The 16777-nt window shown below is 44.8% G+C and overlaps 1 protein-coding gene across 1 annotated transcript; it reads right to left on the reverse strand.

Annotated features, from left to right (window-relative positions):
• Window positions 1–250: 250 nt before the first annotated feature.
• Window positions 251–8242, reverse strand: LOC146494879 (protein FAM110A). Its single transcript, XM_085145556.1, is given in 3 exon segments — window positions 251–6356; window positions 6358–7207; window positions 7492–8242. Coding segments are annotated over 2 exon segments (1392 nt in total). The 5' UTR covers window positions 7198–7207; window positions 7492–8242; the 3' UTR covers window positions 251–5804.
• Window positions 8243–16777: the final 8535 nt, after the last annotated feature.

Here is a 16777-nt window from a genome sequence, read left to right on the forward strand (position 1 = left end):
GTGTTGAGGAGGTAATTTAACAATTTGAATCAGCTGTGTTGGATCAAGGACGCATCTAAAACCTGCAGGACACCGGCACTGGAGGCCTAGAGTTGCCTACCCCTGCTCTATAATAATAACATTGTTGCCACGTTGAACATTATGATGTTACTAAGGTTTTTCTATCTAGGATAACACATTACACATAAGTGTAAATTTACGCTGAAAAAAAGATTGCTAATCTTTTAATTTAATTCTAATTTTAATTAATTCTAATTATTTGTGAGCACAAAACATAAAAAATGTCACCTTGTGATTATTTATTTGCTCCATGGAGCCAACAAAGGACTCCCAATCTGAAGAAAAGGACTTTTCTTTGTGACTGATATAAATAGCCACCCAATCCTGGACTGTAATCAACGCTGACTACTGTACATGGCACCATAGACGGTATAAAAGATGGACAACTGAATGCTGGTTTAGCTCAGTGGGATGAGCCATATGAGCAGAGAGGAGTAGGCCTGAGTTTGAGTCTGGAGCCCTTTGCTGCATGCCTTCTCCCCTCTCTCTCTCTCTTCCTGCTTTACTGTCTTTATTGGATAAAAGCTAAAAAAAATTTAAAAATGATGAATAACGAGTTGCAGTAGATCATTGCCACTCCCTGAGAGTTTTTCCTTCCCACTGTTACCAAGTGTTTGCTCAGTGGGTCATGTGATTGTTGCAGTCTATTATAGTAGGTTCTTTACCTTACAGTATACATTGAATTGAGATGACTGTTGTTATGATTCGCCTCACCAGCAGTTATTTGATCTGTGATTACTTGAAGTTTCTGAATGTAATTGACTATCAGTGATCGCTCTGGTCACCGCATTGGTGTTTGTTGCTGTTTGGACTCTCTAACGCTACACAGGAGTGCTGAACAGCTCCATTTTCAGAGGGGAAAAAAATCTGTCACCACAGTCTCATGGCTTGAAGACAACCTGCAGTGAATTCTTTGCTCGGAATAAATAAGATTTGAATATTGGTTCTAGTGGATATTCAAATATTTTGGACTGTTTTTCAATGCACTTTCCCAGCATATTCACAGTTTAATATGCCGAATAGTCAAACCACAGCAGCAACTAAGTATCAGGTCTGTCTGAGGCCAGCTGAATGACAGATTAAAGCTGCTTCGTGTCCATATGTATAGAGGAACGTAAACAAAGCATAATGCTCCGTGTGATTAGGAAGCATCCAGAGGCTGGTATGATTTAGATGAACAGATAAATGCTCAGAGTCTTTAGACGGAGCATGGAAAATTGGGAGATGGGTGTCGAGAGATAAGGGAAGCAGCGCAGCGCTCTGCAACAACATGTAAAGCTAACACAGACAGCCCAGTTTTGCTTTCCCACGGGATGTACAGTAGGTCCCACTGAAAGACACACACACTCACACAAATATAGTCAAAAACACAGAGATCCCATCTGCCCCAGCGTTTTAATCAGCTTATCACCCCCAGGGCCATTCAGAACGACTATATCAAGCTCTGACATACATTAGCGGTACTACAGGGATCAAGCAATATACAATCCTCACTGCAATACTCCTCACGTCACACACGCAGTCACACAAGTCCAGCACAGTTGTGCATTCATTTGGCCTTAAGTATGCGTGCAATGAAAACATGGATCCCAAAAGGATTGAAAACATCATCTGTGTGTAAGCGCCACAAAAGTCATCAAACATGCTAACGCACTTACACAAATACAAACTCTGTGCGTGTGCTTGTGTATTCTGACACAGTGCCAAAGCCCAGCTGATCTCTCAGTAAATATGGACATATGGTCAGCCAGAGTGGGGAGAGAGGTAGCATGAGGATGACACAGAGATGATTCTTCGTGTGTTTTCATTTGTCCATGGGGAGACCACAGCAGGGGGAGACATCTTATCCTCTCGAGACATGTGTTGCTCTCCCAAAGCTGAAGTGCTTAGCCTTTTTGGACTCTTTACATCAGCCCATACCACCAAACCCTACCTCACCCAGAGGAACAGGTCAAAGGTGTCTGCTCTTGGTTACGTAACTACTCTATTATGGAATGAAAACAAGGGAATTGTTGTGCCAGACTGAGGGGCTTGTTATGTAAGGCCCAGAAGATGTGATGCAAGATGATCAGCTTGGAATACTTCCTGGCAGCTGAAGTCAACCTGTGACCTCTGTCTTTCTTTCTCTATATTTGTCAAAAACCCAGGGCTGCTGCCCTGCTGTCCTTTTTATTAAAGAAAATTACTCAGTGTAGTTAACTTTTCAGATCTTTTATCCATCTCTTCTAGTAAAAAAGTGCAAACACAGTGACAACTAATTTTGAAAAATAAAGTAAAACAGACTTAGAGTGGCACTCACATGTGACCTAAAAGTCAATTTAGCAGAAGAACAGATTAAAGTTACTGAAATGACTTAGTTCTTTTTTCACAATGCTATAATGGCACCACATAGGAAAATTAGCAGCACTAGCTTGACAAACCGACCAACTGCTAATATCCTTGTGAATGTAGAGGGCAGAAAAGCATGCCAGATTACTCTCTGTTGATTTGATCAAAATTTGGCTAAAATTAGCACTGAATTTGGATGATAAATGCAATCCCACGTGCCAGTAACATCCACCTCCCAGTAATCCTGTCCCTACTCTTCAGAAGATCCATCCATCCATCCATCTTCTTCTGGTTATCTGGGGCCGGGTCGCAGGGGCAGCAGCCTAAGCAGAGAAGCCCAGACCTCGCTCTCCCAGCCTCCTCCTCCAGCTTGTCCAGGGGATCATCAAGGCGTTCCCAGGCCAGCAGAGAGATATAATCTCTCCAGCATGTCCTGGGTCTGCCCCAGGGCCTCCTCTCGGTGGGACATGCTCAGGAACCTCGCCAAGGAGGCGCCCATGAGGCATCCTTGTTAGATGCCCAAACCACCTCGACTGGCTCCTTTCGATGTGGAGGGGTCCTGGGTGAGGGACAAGACAAAGAGCGACTCAGAAGACCCCTATGAGCAGAACACCAGGGGAGCAATTCACCCTGGATAGGGTTACTGGGCCCCTCCTTGGAGCCAGGCCCGGGAAGGGCCAAATACGGGACATGGGCTCATCCTCCTGCAGGGCCACCACCAGCATTGGAGCCGGGCGGCGACCAGGAGCGGAGGCCCTGGCAGACTGATCCCCGGCTACCAACACTGGCAATTGGCACATAGAATGTCACCTCTTCAGAATATGATGTACGTACTGGACCCGTGGCATGTACAAACCAAGTTGTATTTTGCTAATATTATATCGCTGAAAGTACTATTAGCTAATATTGTAAGTAGCAACAAAGTAGCTGGGCAAACCATAACCAAGCTAGCATAACTAGCTAAAATAACTAAAACCCAGGATGGTTGAGTTGAAACTAAATGTTATTCCTTACAAAACATATTAAAGCAAGTTTATTCATCATTAGTACAAAATAGTCTTACACTTCAGGGCTTTGACACTGCATCTTGCCTGAATTGTTGAGTATATTTAATATGTTCTGGAAACTCTCTCTGCAGCTTTAGGATCAAACACTTGTGATAAAATAAATCTATCAATTACAAATACCCTAACAAGTCCACAACTGAGTTCTTAGTCTTTAAAGCACACAACTCTCGAGAACTAGCATACATCTTGCACCACATGCATGTTTATTTCAAGTCAGTTGCAGTGGAATCAAACAATGACAGAATCACTGAGGAGTGTTTCAGGCTACTCCAGCATGAGCCACTTCTCTGCACGTGTCCTTTGATCCATAAAGCACTAAGCTTTTCGGTCACCTTCTAAACCCCAAAAGCAGAGATTCTGGAGTTAGATGGAGTTTCAGCTTTTGATTGCAAAGCTGCTGCTAGAAATTGGCCCCTTTCACACTGCCTCCCCTTAAATAAAGCAGTTTAAAGACCTAGAAGGTCCAGATCTCTGAAAAAGGTGCCACAAATGGCACAGTGAAGGAAAGTCAGACTTTATCTACACTGCAGTTTGCGCCATCTCACTAAATATCCGTTTCAGTACTTCTGAGTAAAAACATAACAGCAGCTCCTAACCTGGTGTTACGGATTACAACTTGCTCAGCAATTTTGTGCTGATGTCAGATTGCCATGTGTCAATTATTCATATTGAAATATAATTTAAAGTAGACCCGCTTCAAATGAACTGAGCTGGACTCGGCGGCAGCCTATCATAAACACCAAATAAATCAGAGGAGTGACTGTTTGGAGCCATACGCTGGAAGCACCACCATCTGCCTTAATATTTAGAGAGAAATAAAGAAAAACCACGAAGAGTAACGTAATTGAACATTTTGGGTTTTTGTTTTTTTTTATTAACTGCTCAGAATACACCATGGTAAAGCATTTTCCATCTCTCATCTCTTGAAGACTCTTTGGGCATTGAGTGATGGATTCAACAGCATACTTTGTTCACCACCGTCACAGCTCCTGTGTTCTCCGGCCCTCTCGTCTGAAGAAACGTGACCGCCACTCACACTGCTGGATAGCTTACGAAGGCGGTAGATGCAGAGGAGAACTTGAGAGAACTCACACAGGGTGAGGGAGGAGACAGACCTCTTGTTCCCAGACAAACAGGAAGTTGAATAAATACACAACGGTCTCACTTTCTGTGCTCCCCACAGAGAGACAGGTGCAACATTCACACTTTGCATTTGTCTCCTTCCTGGATTTAACTGTCATCCTACATATACTGTGATTCTAGTAAACACCATCAGATTGCACTTAAGAACAGAGATTGAATTCTGTACACAAAGTCATCCAATATTAAAAAATACATTAAATTACATTTTCCAAATAAATATTGGTCCATTTTGTTAGTATGCCATCTTCCTGAGACACTTTCAGAGCCGCAGACATATTCATACAGCAAAGATAGCTTTTCTTTTGATCCATGAGTATTCTCTTTTCAGTCTTCCTTTCATCCATCTTTTCGTTTTTCCCTCCAATTTTTTCCCACCCTGGAGGCTAAATATCTTTGTCATGTTACACTTACTTCAACCGTCTACATGTGAGCTCATCCTTCATCATATGACTTGCTCTCATCCGTGCAGGGACATACACAGCAAACTGATTTCTTGGGCTGCACCAGCAGTACAGCGTGAGCCACGATGTGAGAAAGTGTTGCGGATGCGCACAATTAGAAGACGTTGCACTCCGATATACAGACAGCACTAACTGTAATTGACCTGAACGTGAGTCAGTGCAGTGAACTTGTGTGCAAGGAAGACGTGTGCTTGATGACATACCCTAAAATATAATGTATACAAATGATTCACTTGCATGCTGACACAAACGTGTATAATAACAGTCCAACAGCCTAAAAGGTTTTTGAAAACAAAAAAAACAGGAATATGATCGTAGAAGCTTTTTGTGTGAAAAAGTTTCACAGTATCAACGTGGTTTTCTTCCTGGCTTGCTCAGTGGCAGTCTGCCTTTGTGCCAACACACACACACACACACACACACACACACACACACACACACAGTACCTTTACATAAGGAGACCCTATCGCAATCATCCTCTGCCTTCATCCTCACCATTCTCTGACTATTATTGCTTTCAATACCAATATTGTTATACAAGACCTACAAAAGGAAGAGGGGGGGGGGGGGGGGGTGCATCTTCCGCTGCAAGTCCGGACTTGCAGCCCAGTTCTAAACATCTGATGTGAAATTCCGAGAACAAAAAAGAAAGTCTTTACAGGAAACACATCAACTGCAGGATTATCCGTATCTGTAACGTAAGGCAGCAAAAGATGAACAAACAGGAGTCCAAGTCCCTGATGGTCTATACGTTAGAGACGGCGTTGTTAGAATCTCTCGCCTGTCGGATGCCGTACAGCCACTTGATGACTCGAGCGTTCCTCTCGATGACAGAGATGCCATACGGGACCCGCTCATTGGCTCTTGACGGACCGTCGTCTTCGTCGTCCTCGTCCTCCCTGACCCGGTCGTCCCCACACTCCGAGCTGGGCGTGCTAACGCTTCGGAGCTTGGAGACTGACACAATGTCTGAGTTGGCCCTCGTGAAGCGCTCCACTCCGCCCATTCCCTCCACCTCCTCGGGGTCTAACCCGCAGTAGTTAAAGAAACGCTCCAGGTCGGCTGTGGCACGGGAGTAGCGGTCGCTCAGGTCCGACTTGGAGCGGTGCAGTGATGGGTGCTTGCGGGCAGACCCCTTAGAGCTGGCGTTCGAGATGCGGGTGAAAGCGGGTGAGGCTGGAGGGATCATGCCTGCTCGGACTAGCATTGGACTGGGTGGCAGGTAGGCTGAAGGAGCGGGGATGGCTTGGGATGACTGAGGGAGGGGTTGCGGTTGATTCTGAGAGGGGGGAGGGGGGTGACGGGGGTGGGACTTGGGGGTGTGCGACTTGGCCCTGGGGTGTCTGTCTGGGCCTGAGCTGTGGCTGCAGCTGAGCTCTCTGGGGCTTCCGTATCTCAGCATGAGGCCGAACGTCCACCCTGCGTACTGTCACAGAGTTAGGGGAGCTGTAAGGAACTGGAACGCCAAAGCGGGGGGCGCGAGCTGGCACAGGGGGCGGACGTCGAATCACTTCTGCTGCCGCCGTCCGAAGATGATTGTTGAGTGGAGAGGAGGTGCAGGAGGAGGTGGACGATGAGTTGGCGAGGGCGTGATTCAAAGGTTTGAGGTTGTTGGAGAGTCGGCTGCTCCTCTCCTGCTCTCCTGAAAGACTGCTACCGATGCTCTTAGCTCCCGATGACGGAGATGACGAGGAAGGGGAGGTGGAGGAAGAGGACTGGGAACAATGTGATGGTCCATCACATACGTCATTGATTAGGTTATTTAGAATATCCAAGTTTAGAGCAGGTCGTCTCCTGTCTCCTGCTCCCTGCCTGCCTGCAGTGTTCTCCCCCTCAGCCGGCGATCGGTTAACTTTCCGGGCTGGAGGGGTGTTGATCATCATCCCCGAAGGGACGAGGGGCTTGCGGATGATTGGAGGCTGGATGGGGGCCTGGCGGGTGAGTGCCACCTGCTGGCTTTTAACATACTTGGCCTTGTCGGCCTCCAGGCGCTCCACGGCGCTTAGTTTGCGGGCCCCAGGCTCAGCCTGTCGGCGGAAATAATCCGGACCCTTGTTGAGTATCCTGAAAGGCATGGCAGAGGTAAAGGGGACCCCGGCCAGACGGCCATCTGAGGGCCGCAGGGTCTCCACTGGCATTCTGCACGAGCTGGACAGAGAAAATAGAGATTTTCCATGAGTTACAAGTAATTGGAACATAAAATAATTCACTTGTATGTGAAAACAGTTTTACAGCTTCATGGTCAGACACTAGCTGACAGGAGGAGAAGCAGGCGAGCACCTGGCTTTAATGGTCAGTGAACATCCTTTTAGAGCTCCCACACATCCTCTCTAAGCTTAAGGGAAACAAAAAAAGGGCTCTTTTGTACTCTTTTCTCCCCACTCCTCCCCCTCTCACACCCGTGCTCTCAGAGCCCCCTTTAACTTCCTTACCGGTCGCTGTGCTGCTCCTCTGCCTTTCGTCTGTCCTCCACGACACCTCTCTTGCACTTTTGTCCCTTTTCCCAGTCCGGGCTCAGTGAAAGGCTACTTGCGAGACAGGGTCAGTTGGGGTCAGATCCTTCACACCAGCCTTATGCAGACCACCTCTATTAACTCAGCTGTGATCCAGAACAGTGAGAGACTGTGGGTCAGGGTCAGTCTTTTTCTTTTTTTTGTTTCTTTAAATCCAAAAGGCAAGTCTTGTAGATCAGTCGTCAGTTACACAGACAACACCACAGCCTCTCTGATCCTCTTTACAATCCTCTGTTTAGCCCCAGCCCGCCTGTCCAGTTGTGATCAGATCCAAAAAGCCGGCCGGCAACTCAGCAGGAGCGCCCTGTAGTCCTGGAGAGGGTTAGAAAGAAACAAGTCCAAGTCAGATAAACCTCCACTTTCTTTCCACCGCTTAATAACATAACGCATCCACACATACTCTCTCTTTTTCACACATGCACGCACACTTCTCTGGCTGACAGACGGGGACTCTCTTTAACACTGAAGTGGAGCAGACGGGACAGGCTTTAATACAGAGTCTGGCTCCTCCCAGCCAGCCAATCGCATGTCGCCGGGAGACTCGGAGGGGGTACAAGGGGCGGGCTGGGAGGCGAGAGGTGTGCTTGCATTGGCTAGGCTCAAAAGAGATCCTGACCAATTGGGCCCCTCCCCCTGCCTTTCAAGCACAACAAAACTGAGGCAGGGCTTTCATTCAAATTAAAATTCTTTGAAAGGGAGAAAGGGGGGGGGGGGGGGAGAAAGGGGGCGGCGGGGGGGGGGGGGAGAGGGGCACCGCAGATGCAATTTTTACATTGACTTGCATCAAGCTCAGTGGGGTGCTATGAAAACGTGAAAAAACACTGAAAGCCTGCACAACTGTTCTTGCTGCTGAGCTCTTTGTGTGGCTTTGTGTGTTTGTGTGTTTGCATTTTAGCCTGATGAAGACAAAGTAGATAAAGATCACAGACCCCAAACCTGATTCCGCTTTACAAAGAAAGAAAGAAAGAAAGAAAGAAAAATAGTGTAAGAACAAACCAAAGTTTAAACAAAGAACTGGGACAAAGTTTTTCCTCTGCTGGAGCACAATTAACTTGTGGATTATTTCTCTCAGTTTCAGGGCTTTAAAACACTGCTAACACACATGCTGTTCATTTATTTCCCCTTTCAATTCCACAGAAAAACAAAAAAACAACCCCACTCTCCCCCTCTTCCACACCTCTTCCCTGCTGCATGTTATCATTTACAGCATTACACTCCAGGGTTACATCACATCCAGATAGACGGCATGGTGCGTCCCCTCCCCCACCTCCACCTCTTCTCCAGAACGTCTATCCACACATTTTTAATTAATCTTTTTATAGCCGTCTTCCTTCCCCGTCTCCCTCAACATGTGACCCTGTTTTTCCCCAACATCTCACCCCGTCTGACTCCCTCTTCACGCTCACATCCACAAACACCAGACCAGCAGCAGACGAGAGAGAAAAACTGACAGCTTACACTTAAAAAGAAAACGCACACACACGCTTAGCTTTCATCTTGTAACAGACCAAAGAAGAGTTTAAAATAGCCTACCTCAAACTACTCAAACTAAACACTTTTGCAGCACAAAAATAAAAACAGAAAAAAAAAAGATTCCCAAGCATGAGTGAGACGACCTGAAGCTTCTGCACAAAGCCTTTGGGAATATATGCATTCAGGGGATGGAACAAAAAAGATAATAAAATAAAGAGTCTTTTATGAAAAACACAATACAGAGAAAGCTTGAAGTGAGCGCAACGTAGGAAAAGAAAGGCGAGGTGGATTAGCAGACAGAAAGTCACAAGATGACGTCAGCACAGACTTGTCTTGGTGTCCTAAAAAGCTCAAACCACTGCAGGGAAGCAGCTCTACTGTATTTTTTCCACATGTTCATCGTTATCATAACTTATCATAGCGCTCAATGCAACTTAACACGGTTAAGCACAACACGTCCAGTTATGTGACACCATGGTGGCGCTCCACCCGCTAATGTAAATACATGCAGCACACAACAGTAAATACACTGAAGACCACAACCTACCTGGAGCTACTCACACACTCCCCGTCACTGTGCTGATTAGCACTTTCATCCAGACTGTGTAAGTTGAGGAAATCTCCATAAAACATATGTAAAACATCACTGATCTGCTGCTGCATGTGGATCTCTTTCTTTCACATTGTTGTTTTCCTACATTCATCATCCTCACGACAAACTAACTAGCAGTTTAACAGCTAAAAGGTTAAAAGGTTTCAGGTAATTATAGAATTTCTTGTCCCTGAATCTACTCAAAGAAACTCATCTTAGAGAAAACGCTTTAACAGAAACGGTGAAGACAAACGTTAGGTCACAGAAACCTCAGCCACCTTGGTTTTAGTATGCTGTGGCCTTGTCATTACACTTACACAGCCCTCTGCCAAGAGGAGGAAAAAACACACCTCCTTTGCTCCAGATTTAGAGTCTTTTCATGTCTTTAAAAACACTAATTTCTGTAAGAACTGCCAACCTTTGCTGGAGTATTTGTTCTATTTCACTGTGTCCCAAAATGTCCAGCCAAACAGCTTGTGATCCAAAGTCTACACATTTTGTCTTTTTAAAGTGTGGTTATTGATTTCTAGCACTCCTAATGACTAACATACACTTATACACAATTACTGGTGTGAACAAATCCCACAGACACAAAGGGGACAGGAGATCCCTGTCACACCAGCATAAACCCACCTCTGCTGATAACTCTAATCCCCTGATCCACCCTTTATTCGGTCTTTTTGTTATCATACTGCGCTCAACAGTTTGTGCATTGATATTGTTAGTGAAGGAGAACGAGTTCCAACAACTGACAACAATTATCGTCAAACTGCTAAATGAATTCCCTCTTCATGGAGATTAGATTTGCTTTAACTATGTAAATGTTAACCCAGTTACCCTTCTTCCTTTGAGCCTGCCAAGAGAAGAGTCGTCCACATGCAAATACTGTGAGCCTGGATAGTCATTACTTTAAAAACAGCAGCTATTGTCATTCATCTTCTCCAGTGAAAGGGGTCAGATGGCTAAAAGCCGCTCTGCTAATGGGACTAATGTTTGTGCAAACGGCACCATTAAGCCTCTCGTCCCCACCGGTCCACGAGTTGAGCGTTGCAGCAGCGCTCCGTCTCGTTTCTCTTAACTTTTCTGCCTCTCGGTTTCCGTTCATGTTCTGTAACTGCAGTTGATGATGTCTCCAAAAAGGCAACGGGCCGAGGAATGATATTCCTATTCCTCAATGGAAACTTGCTCATTGTGATTATCATCACAAAACTATGCAAACCGCTGAGTTGTTATGAATGGGACTGTTTTTACGTTCAGTTTTCTAACCATCATATTAGTGGCTAACAACATGGTTTATGATGTCTGCATGAGTGAGAGAGAGAGACTGCGTTTCATGGCGTGTGAGTGACTGCGGGGGGTGAATAACAGAATGTTTGAAATCAAAGAGAGAAGCCCAAAATGTCTGCGCGCACAAATGTTGTAAAGCAGCTGAAAGGAAACAGTGACTGGCATTTTACCACAGCTGACTTGACCGTGCCGCCAGCTTAAGTGTAATTACAGAGAGAGCCCATGAATGGGAGCAATTTGCTTCGCCAATATTTTCTAGCAAGTTACTGAATAAGTAGCAGCTCATGAGGAAACGGGTTGCAGTGGAGGAGGGTGGGGGAGGAGGAAAAAGGAAAAAAGGTGAGAATAGGCAAGATTAGAAAATATCTAATAGCAGAGAAAACAAGAGAAAGCCCAACTAAGAGAGATAGTGTCAACCTCCCATCCAGGGTGAGCCTCACAATAAGAATGAATCATACTGAGTCTTAAACAGTTCCTGATGCTGACTCAAAGTCAGAGTGCAGCTCCATGCGATACTATTCAAATCCTTCCGTTTTTGAGCCTGTCAGCTTTACCAAAGCATGGAAGGAAAGAGGTGGTGAGTTCATCAGCAGTGACTACTCAGCTGCTTCACCCACTGGAGGGATGAGCGGGAAGCCGGGATTTATTTCACAACAGAACGTGAGTGGGAGAGAGAAAACAAAACAGACGTCCTCGGCTGGAGTGTGGGCAATTCCTGCAGGTTGACCCTGTTTCGTGGTGAACTTAGCTCGTCTATTTCTGGACACTTGGAGTTTCCCGGTTTGCTCCTGAAGCCTGTGAACACCCGACTGTCAACTGCAAGGAAGTCCACATGGAAATGCTGCACTACAATCCAAAGTGTTCAGGAAAAAGAAGAAGAAGAAGAAAAAAAAGCAAAACAAACAATGCTCCATGCTCATAGAAACAAATAATGAAGTCAGTGAGTTGGTAAGTGATCTTGTGAACCAAAATCACATGCTTCAGACTGCTCAGGCAGTTTTTTTCTGCTCCTGGCTCTGTAGATGACTGAGCACACTTATCCCTGATTTAGTTATAACTAAGTCATTCACCTGCTGTGCAAACCTGTTTGCAAGTTAAGCCAAAGGAAGGTCTACAGAGTTATAGTTTATCTATTTGGACCAGACCTGAATTTATCTGTACCAAAACCCAGTTCAACAAAAGGTCAAGAAACGGGACAGTAAGCAAGATGGATCGTATTAACAAATCTCTCATCTCAGTGCAGGGTTCAGCTGGTGTCCTCCCTGTGGCTTCTAGATGAACGATAACCTGATGAGAATCAGACCGAGCTTGGACAGAAACTAATGCAACACAAGCCCCTGCCCATTATCCCACTGGGACACTCAGCTTCAGTTTTTAAAAATCAATAGAGAGCTTAAAAGAAGGGTTCAAAAAGTTATCAACCACTCCCCTTAGGGCTGATTTAGGGAGCTGGTAAGAATGATAATGAAGACAGACAGTTGGTCGTGACAGCGCCAGACCTTGCTGTTATTCTGTTGAGCGGCTATCAGCTTCAGCCACGTTGCTTATTTCCAACTGAAAAACAGCTCCTGGCTGGATGGACTGACATGCATGACTGAAGTGTCTGGACAAGGTTATGCAACTGTTTTTATACGGACAGGAGTCGAGTCGACTGCAAAAACAACCACTGAACCATAAACCGACAGTTATTATAGCATCCAGCTCCAGCTCGTCTTTTTTCCCCTGGATCTCCCCGCTTCTGTCAATCCGTCCGTCCATCTCCCCTTAAACCCCCTCCTCCACCTCTGCCCATATCTGTCTGTGTCTGTGGCCCCAGGAAACGCACGCATCCATGTACAATTACACCAGAGGGGGGAAAATCGAGGTCAAACCAATGAACTCTTGTGTCTGTGTGCCTGTGTGTTCACGTCAGAAAGAGAGTTTTGACTGAGTAGGTAATCAGAGGAGAGCAGGTGGCTGAGTCCTCCCTCGGGAAAACTAAGCCAAGCTGTGAAGACAAATACAGAACATCTGCGATGTGTCCACATTTGTAAAATAAAGGGAAAAAATAGATATAGGGATCATTTGAGTGCAGTAAGTAGTAAGAACAGTGTGTAAAGTGTATGCAAAGAAGATGATAAGAACATCTAACAGGTATGTAAATGAAAATGAAACATCTGCCTTTTACTCCAACTTCCTTTTAAGCTGACATCAAGTTAAGATGTGTCAGACAGAGAAGACTATATAAACAGTGCATACAGACACAACATTAACATAAACAGATTCTTATAGTGAGTCAGGTTAGCAACACAACCAAGTTAGTTAAGGCATTATAACAATTTAGCTAATTCAACTCTTAACCCGTCAAGTAATATTGTGTATGAATTTGCACTGTAATATGGTGAACAGAGATGGCGGACGTTAGCAGGCAGCAGTGCAAACAAGACTGTTGATTTTATGGATTTATTGATTTAGCTAGTTCTGACCACAATTAGTTCATTAGAGTGTAATTACAATTACTGCCCGAGTTCTAGTGTATTTTTGCTAAAGGTCTGATACCCAAGAAGTTTAGGTTTTAAAACTGAGAACTATTCCTGAGCTCAAGTGCAAAATAATACGTAGGTATATAAATTAGACTGCCTGATATTTGCATATCATTAGCCATTTTTCACCCTTTCAACCACTGATAGAAAAATGCATATTTTGTTAACAACTGTGATCCTAAACTACATATTGTCAAGAGGCGCTTCACACTGTGTGTGACCCTCATGAGTGGGGGGTAAACTATACCTATGACCCCCCCTCAGGGGGGTCCCATGAGGCTCACAGCCTTCAGGGCAGGAGGCCTACAGTGGTATGTAAATCACTTGTGTGCTGTGCTTTTATTTTCACTTTAGAGCTCATTAGAGTTACACGGCTCAATTGTAATCTCAGAGCGCCACCCTCCAATCGTCACAAAATGTTAAATATCTGTGAGATTTATATAGTTTAAGCACGCTGTAACTGCTTGAGGTAGAGCATCAGAATTTATAATGTGCTTGACACGTGCAATGAGTCTCACCACAGCCACTTCAGGCTTCTGCACTGAATGTATGTAGGGTCTACAACAGGGGTCCCCAGTCCACGAGAGCCGGTGTCCCTGTAGGTTTTAGATCTCACCCTGGGTCAACACACCTGAATCACATGATTAGTTCATTAACAGGCCTCTGGAGAACTTCAGGACATGTGAGGAGGTCATTTATCCATTTGAATCAGCTGTGATGGATCAAGGACACATCTAAAATCTGCAGGGACACTGGCCTTTGTGGACTGGGATTGTGGACCCCTGGTCTACAACATAGCCTATACAAGTGCCCACTGCCAACCTTTACATGCCTGTGAAGGCTTAAATTTATGATGCAGAAAAAAGATTCAGCACTGTCATTTTTATTATAATTTTACCCCAGAAATATAACAAACTGTAAGAACTTCGACAATTCTTTTCCCTCCTATTCTGGGTACTAACATGCAGGGCTACCACTCATTGAATTTACAATGCCTGAAGACATTCTGCCATTGCTGCATCTCCAGAGGATAAAATAACTCTGATCCAGCAAAGATTTTTTGCTGATTACAGAATCCACTATGATATACCCACCCACCCCCCATCTGATCGGAGTTTGCATCAGTGGTTGGGGGCAACTACTCCCACCTCAGTCAGCTGGAGCTAATCTATTAGACAACGCACACTCACACCTTGGGGTATTAAAGCATTAAAGTAAATATACATACTAATGCAATTACATGGTAGCTGCATACTAAAAGGACATAACTGTGTTAAGCACAGTCATCTGCTGCCACACACACACGCTGTAAAAGGAGAGCCTGAAAGCAACCAAAAATAAACAAATAAAATAAAACAAGACGAAAAGGGAGGAGACTGAAAATATCCCCCCCTTCAACACAGTGATGAACACATTCCAGACACAATCACCCATCGCTGTCCTTAGTCAGATAAAGCACACACACACACACACACACGGGAGGGAGAGCGGTCACTGGAGTCGCCTCAGTGGCTAGGCCTCAGAGTTGGCTTGGATACAAGCAGTGTTTTACTCATACATGTACAGACACACTCACACAGGACACATTCTTCTGCCTTTAACCCTTTGTGTAATCCTTGATTAGCTCTCACACTGGTGCTGAAAGCCTAAAAATCATTCATGGGAGAAAAAAAAAAAAAAAAAAAAGAGTGGGGAAAAGTCAACTTGTTTAAAGAGAGATATTATGTGGGAGATAAACTGAAGCACCTCTGGAGTGACAACAGTCAGCACAACACATTGCTCTACAACAAGAATTTAAATTCAGTTTTAGGGAGGGTACATTGTTGGCTCTGCCAGCACACGTGCAGCTTCGCAGCCCCTTACAGCTGAGAGAATGAAAATAGTCCTGGAGCAGAGCTGCCAAAAGTTATAATCAAGACCAGTATTTTTAGGTTTGGCACCCAACTCAAGGACAAGGAAGCACCGGCAGCGACAGAGAAACAGACAGTAGCACCTGCTGTGATAATGTAGGATTTCATCCAGAACTGAATGTCATTTTAATAAAACAGGGAAAAGAAAACCAAATCATTCCATAAACTGACAACTTTGAAGCATGACCTGTCCTGTGGATACCTGCCAGAGGAACAAGCCCTCCCCTCCGTTTAGATAAACAACCCCCACGTGTACACACTGCTGACTGTGCTCAAACAGGAGAAAAAGCAAAGTTTACTTACGTTCTTTCAGCTGTTAGCCGGCTCTAGGAAACCCAAAAAGAAATACTGAACGTGTCAGGCTGAAGGAAGCAGGCAGCAGCTCCGAGCGTGCAAAGCTGTTCTCAGCTGCTGTGAGTTGCCAGTGAGCCAATACTTGTGTATGAGCCAAATGAACACTAACCTGGAGGGAGTCTCTGCTCTTCAAGCTATAAGACTCTCCCCCGTCTCCTCCCACATCCAAGGGAAGACTCCACCTCAGGAAAAGACCGGAGGAGGAAAAAAACCCAACACTATGTGAACAGGAAGCCTGAGTTTTTCCAAGCAGTGACACAAACCTTCCTGACACTTTAACTCTTTGAAATTGTCCCGTCAGTTACCCAGAACCGTGGCACCGTTAATACCAGAAAAGGTAACGGGGCTTTGTGTATCACATCCAGATGCTGAGGTATCGCCAGTCACTATAAGGGAAAAATCAGAGAAGAATAAAGAAGTTTCTTTAACAGCTTTAGCAGAATTATCAGTCTCAGAAAAAAATAAATAAATAAACGGTAAAGAAACATTGTAGGTCACTGAAACGCTTCGGCAATCAGCATCTAGTGGAAGCAGTATGTAAACTGTATGTGTTGCACTCCAAGCAGATTACTTTGCAAACACTGAATTACTAGTTGTTACCTTTTGACCCTCTCGTCCCCATGAAGACTTTTCAGAGCGAATAAATAAATAAATCCAAACTTAACTCTGTGGATTCTATTTTATCATCTCATCTTAACACTGTAGAGATAAACAGCCAGTCCCTCCAGAGCAGAGATGCACTGATCTAACATGTGGACTGTACAGAATTCTGATCTTGACTTAAAAAGCTGCAGCAGATATGAGTGACAACAGCTGATGGGACAGCAGCAGCTAGCAGGAGAGCTAATGTACTCCCAAAAATGCCTGCGACACAGTCTCCCTTTACTTAAATGTAAAGTTAGTCAACTGTGGTCACACCAAGTTGGTTTGACTGGAAAGTTCCAGCAAGAAGACGCCTAGGCCTCCATCTCTTATCTACTTTCACTTGTTATCTTTATTCAGAGAGACATTATATAAAGGTAGAAACTAGCAGGGCATTTGTTTGTGTAACACTTAAGTGTTGTCAT

The sequence above is a fragment of the Neolamprologus multifasciatus genome, chromosome 20, assembly GCF_963576455.1.
Source record: "Neolamprologus multifasciatus chromosome 20, fNeoMul1.2, whole genome shotgun sequence".
Lineage (NCBI taxonomy): Eukaryota > Metazoa > Chordata > Actinopteri > Cichliformes > Cichlidae > Neolamprologus > Neolamprologus multifasciatus.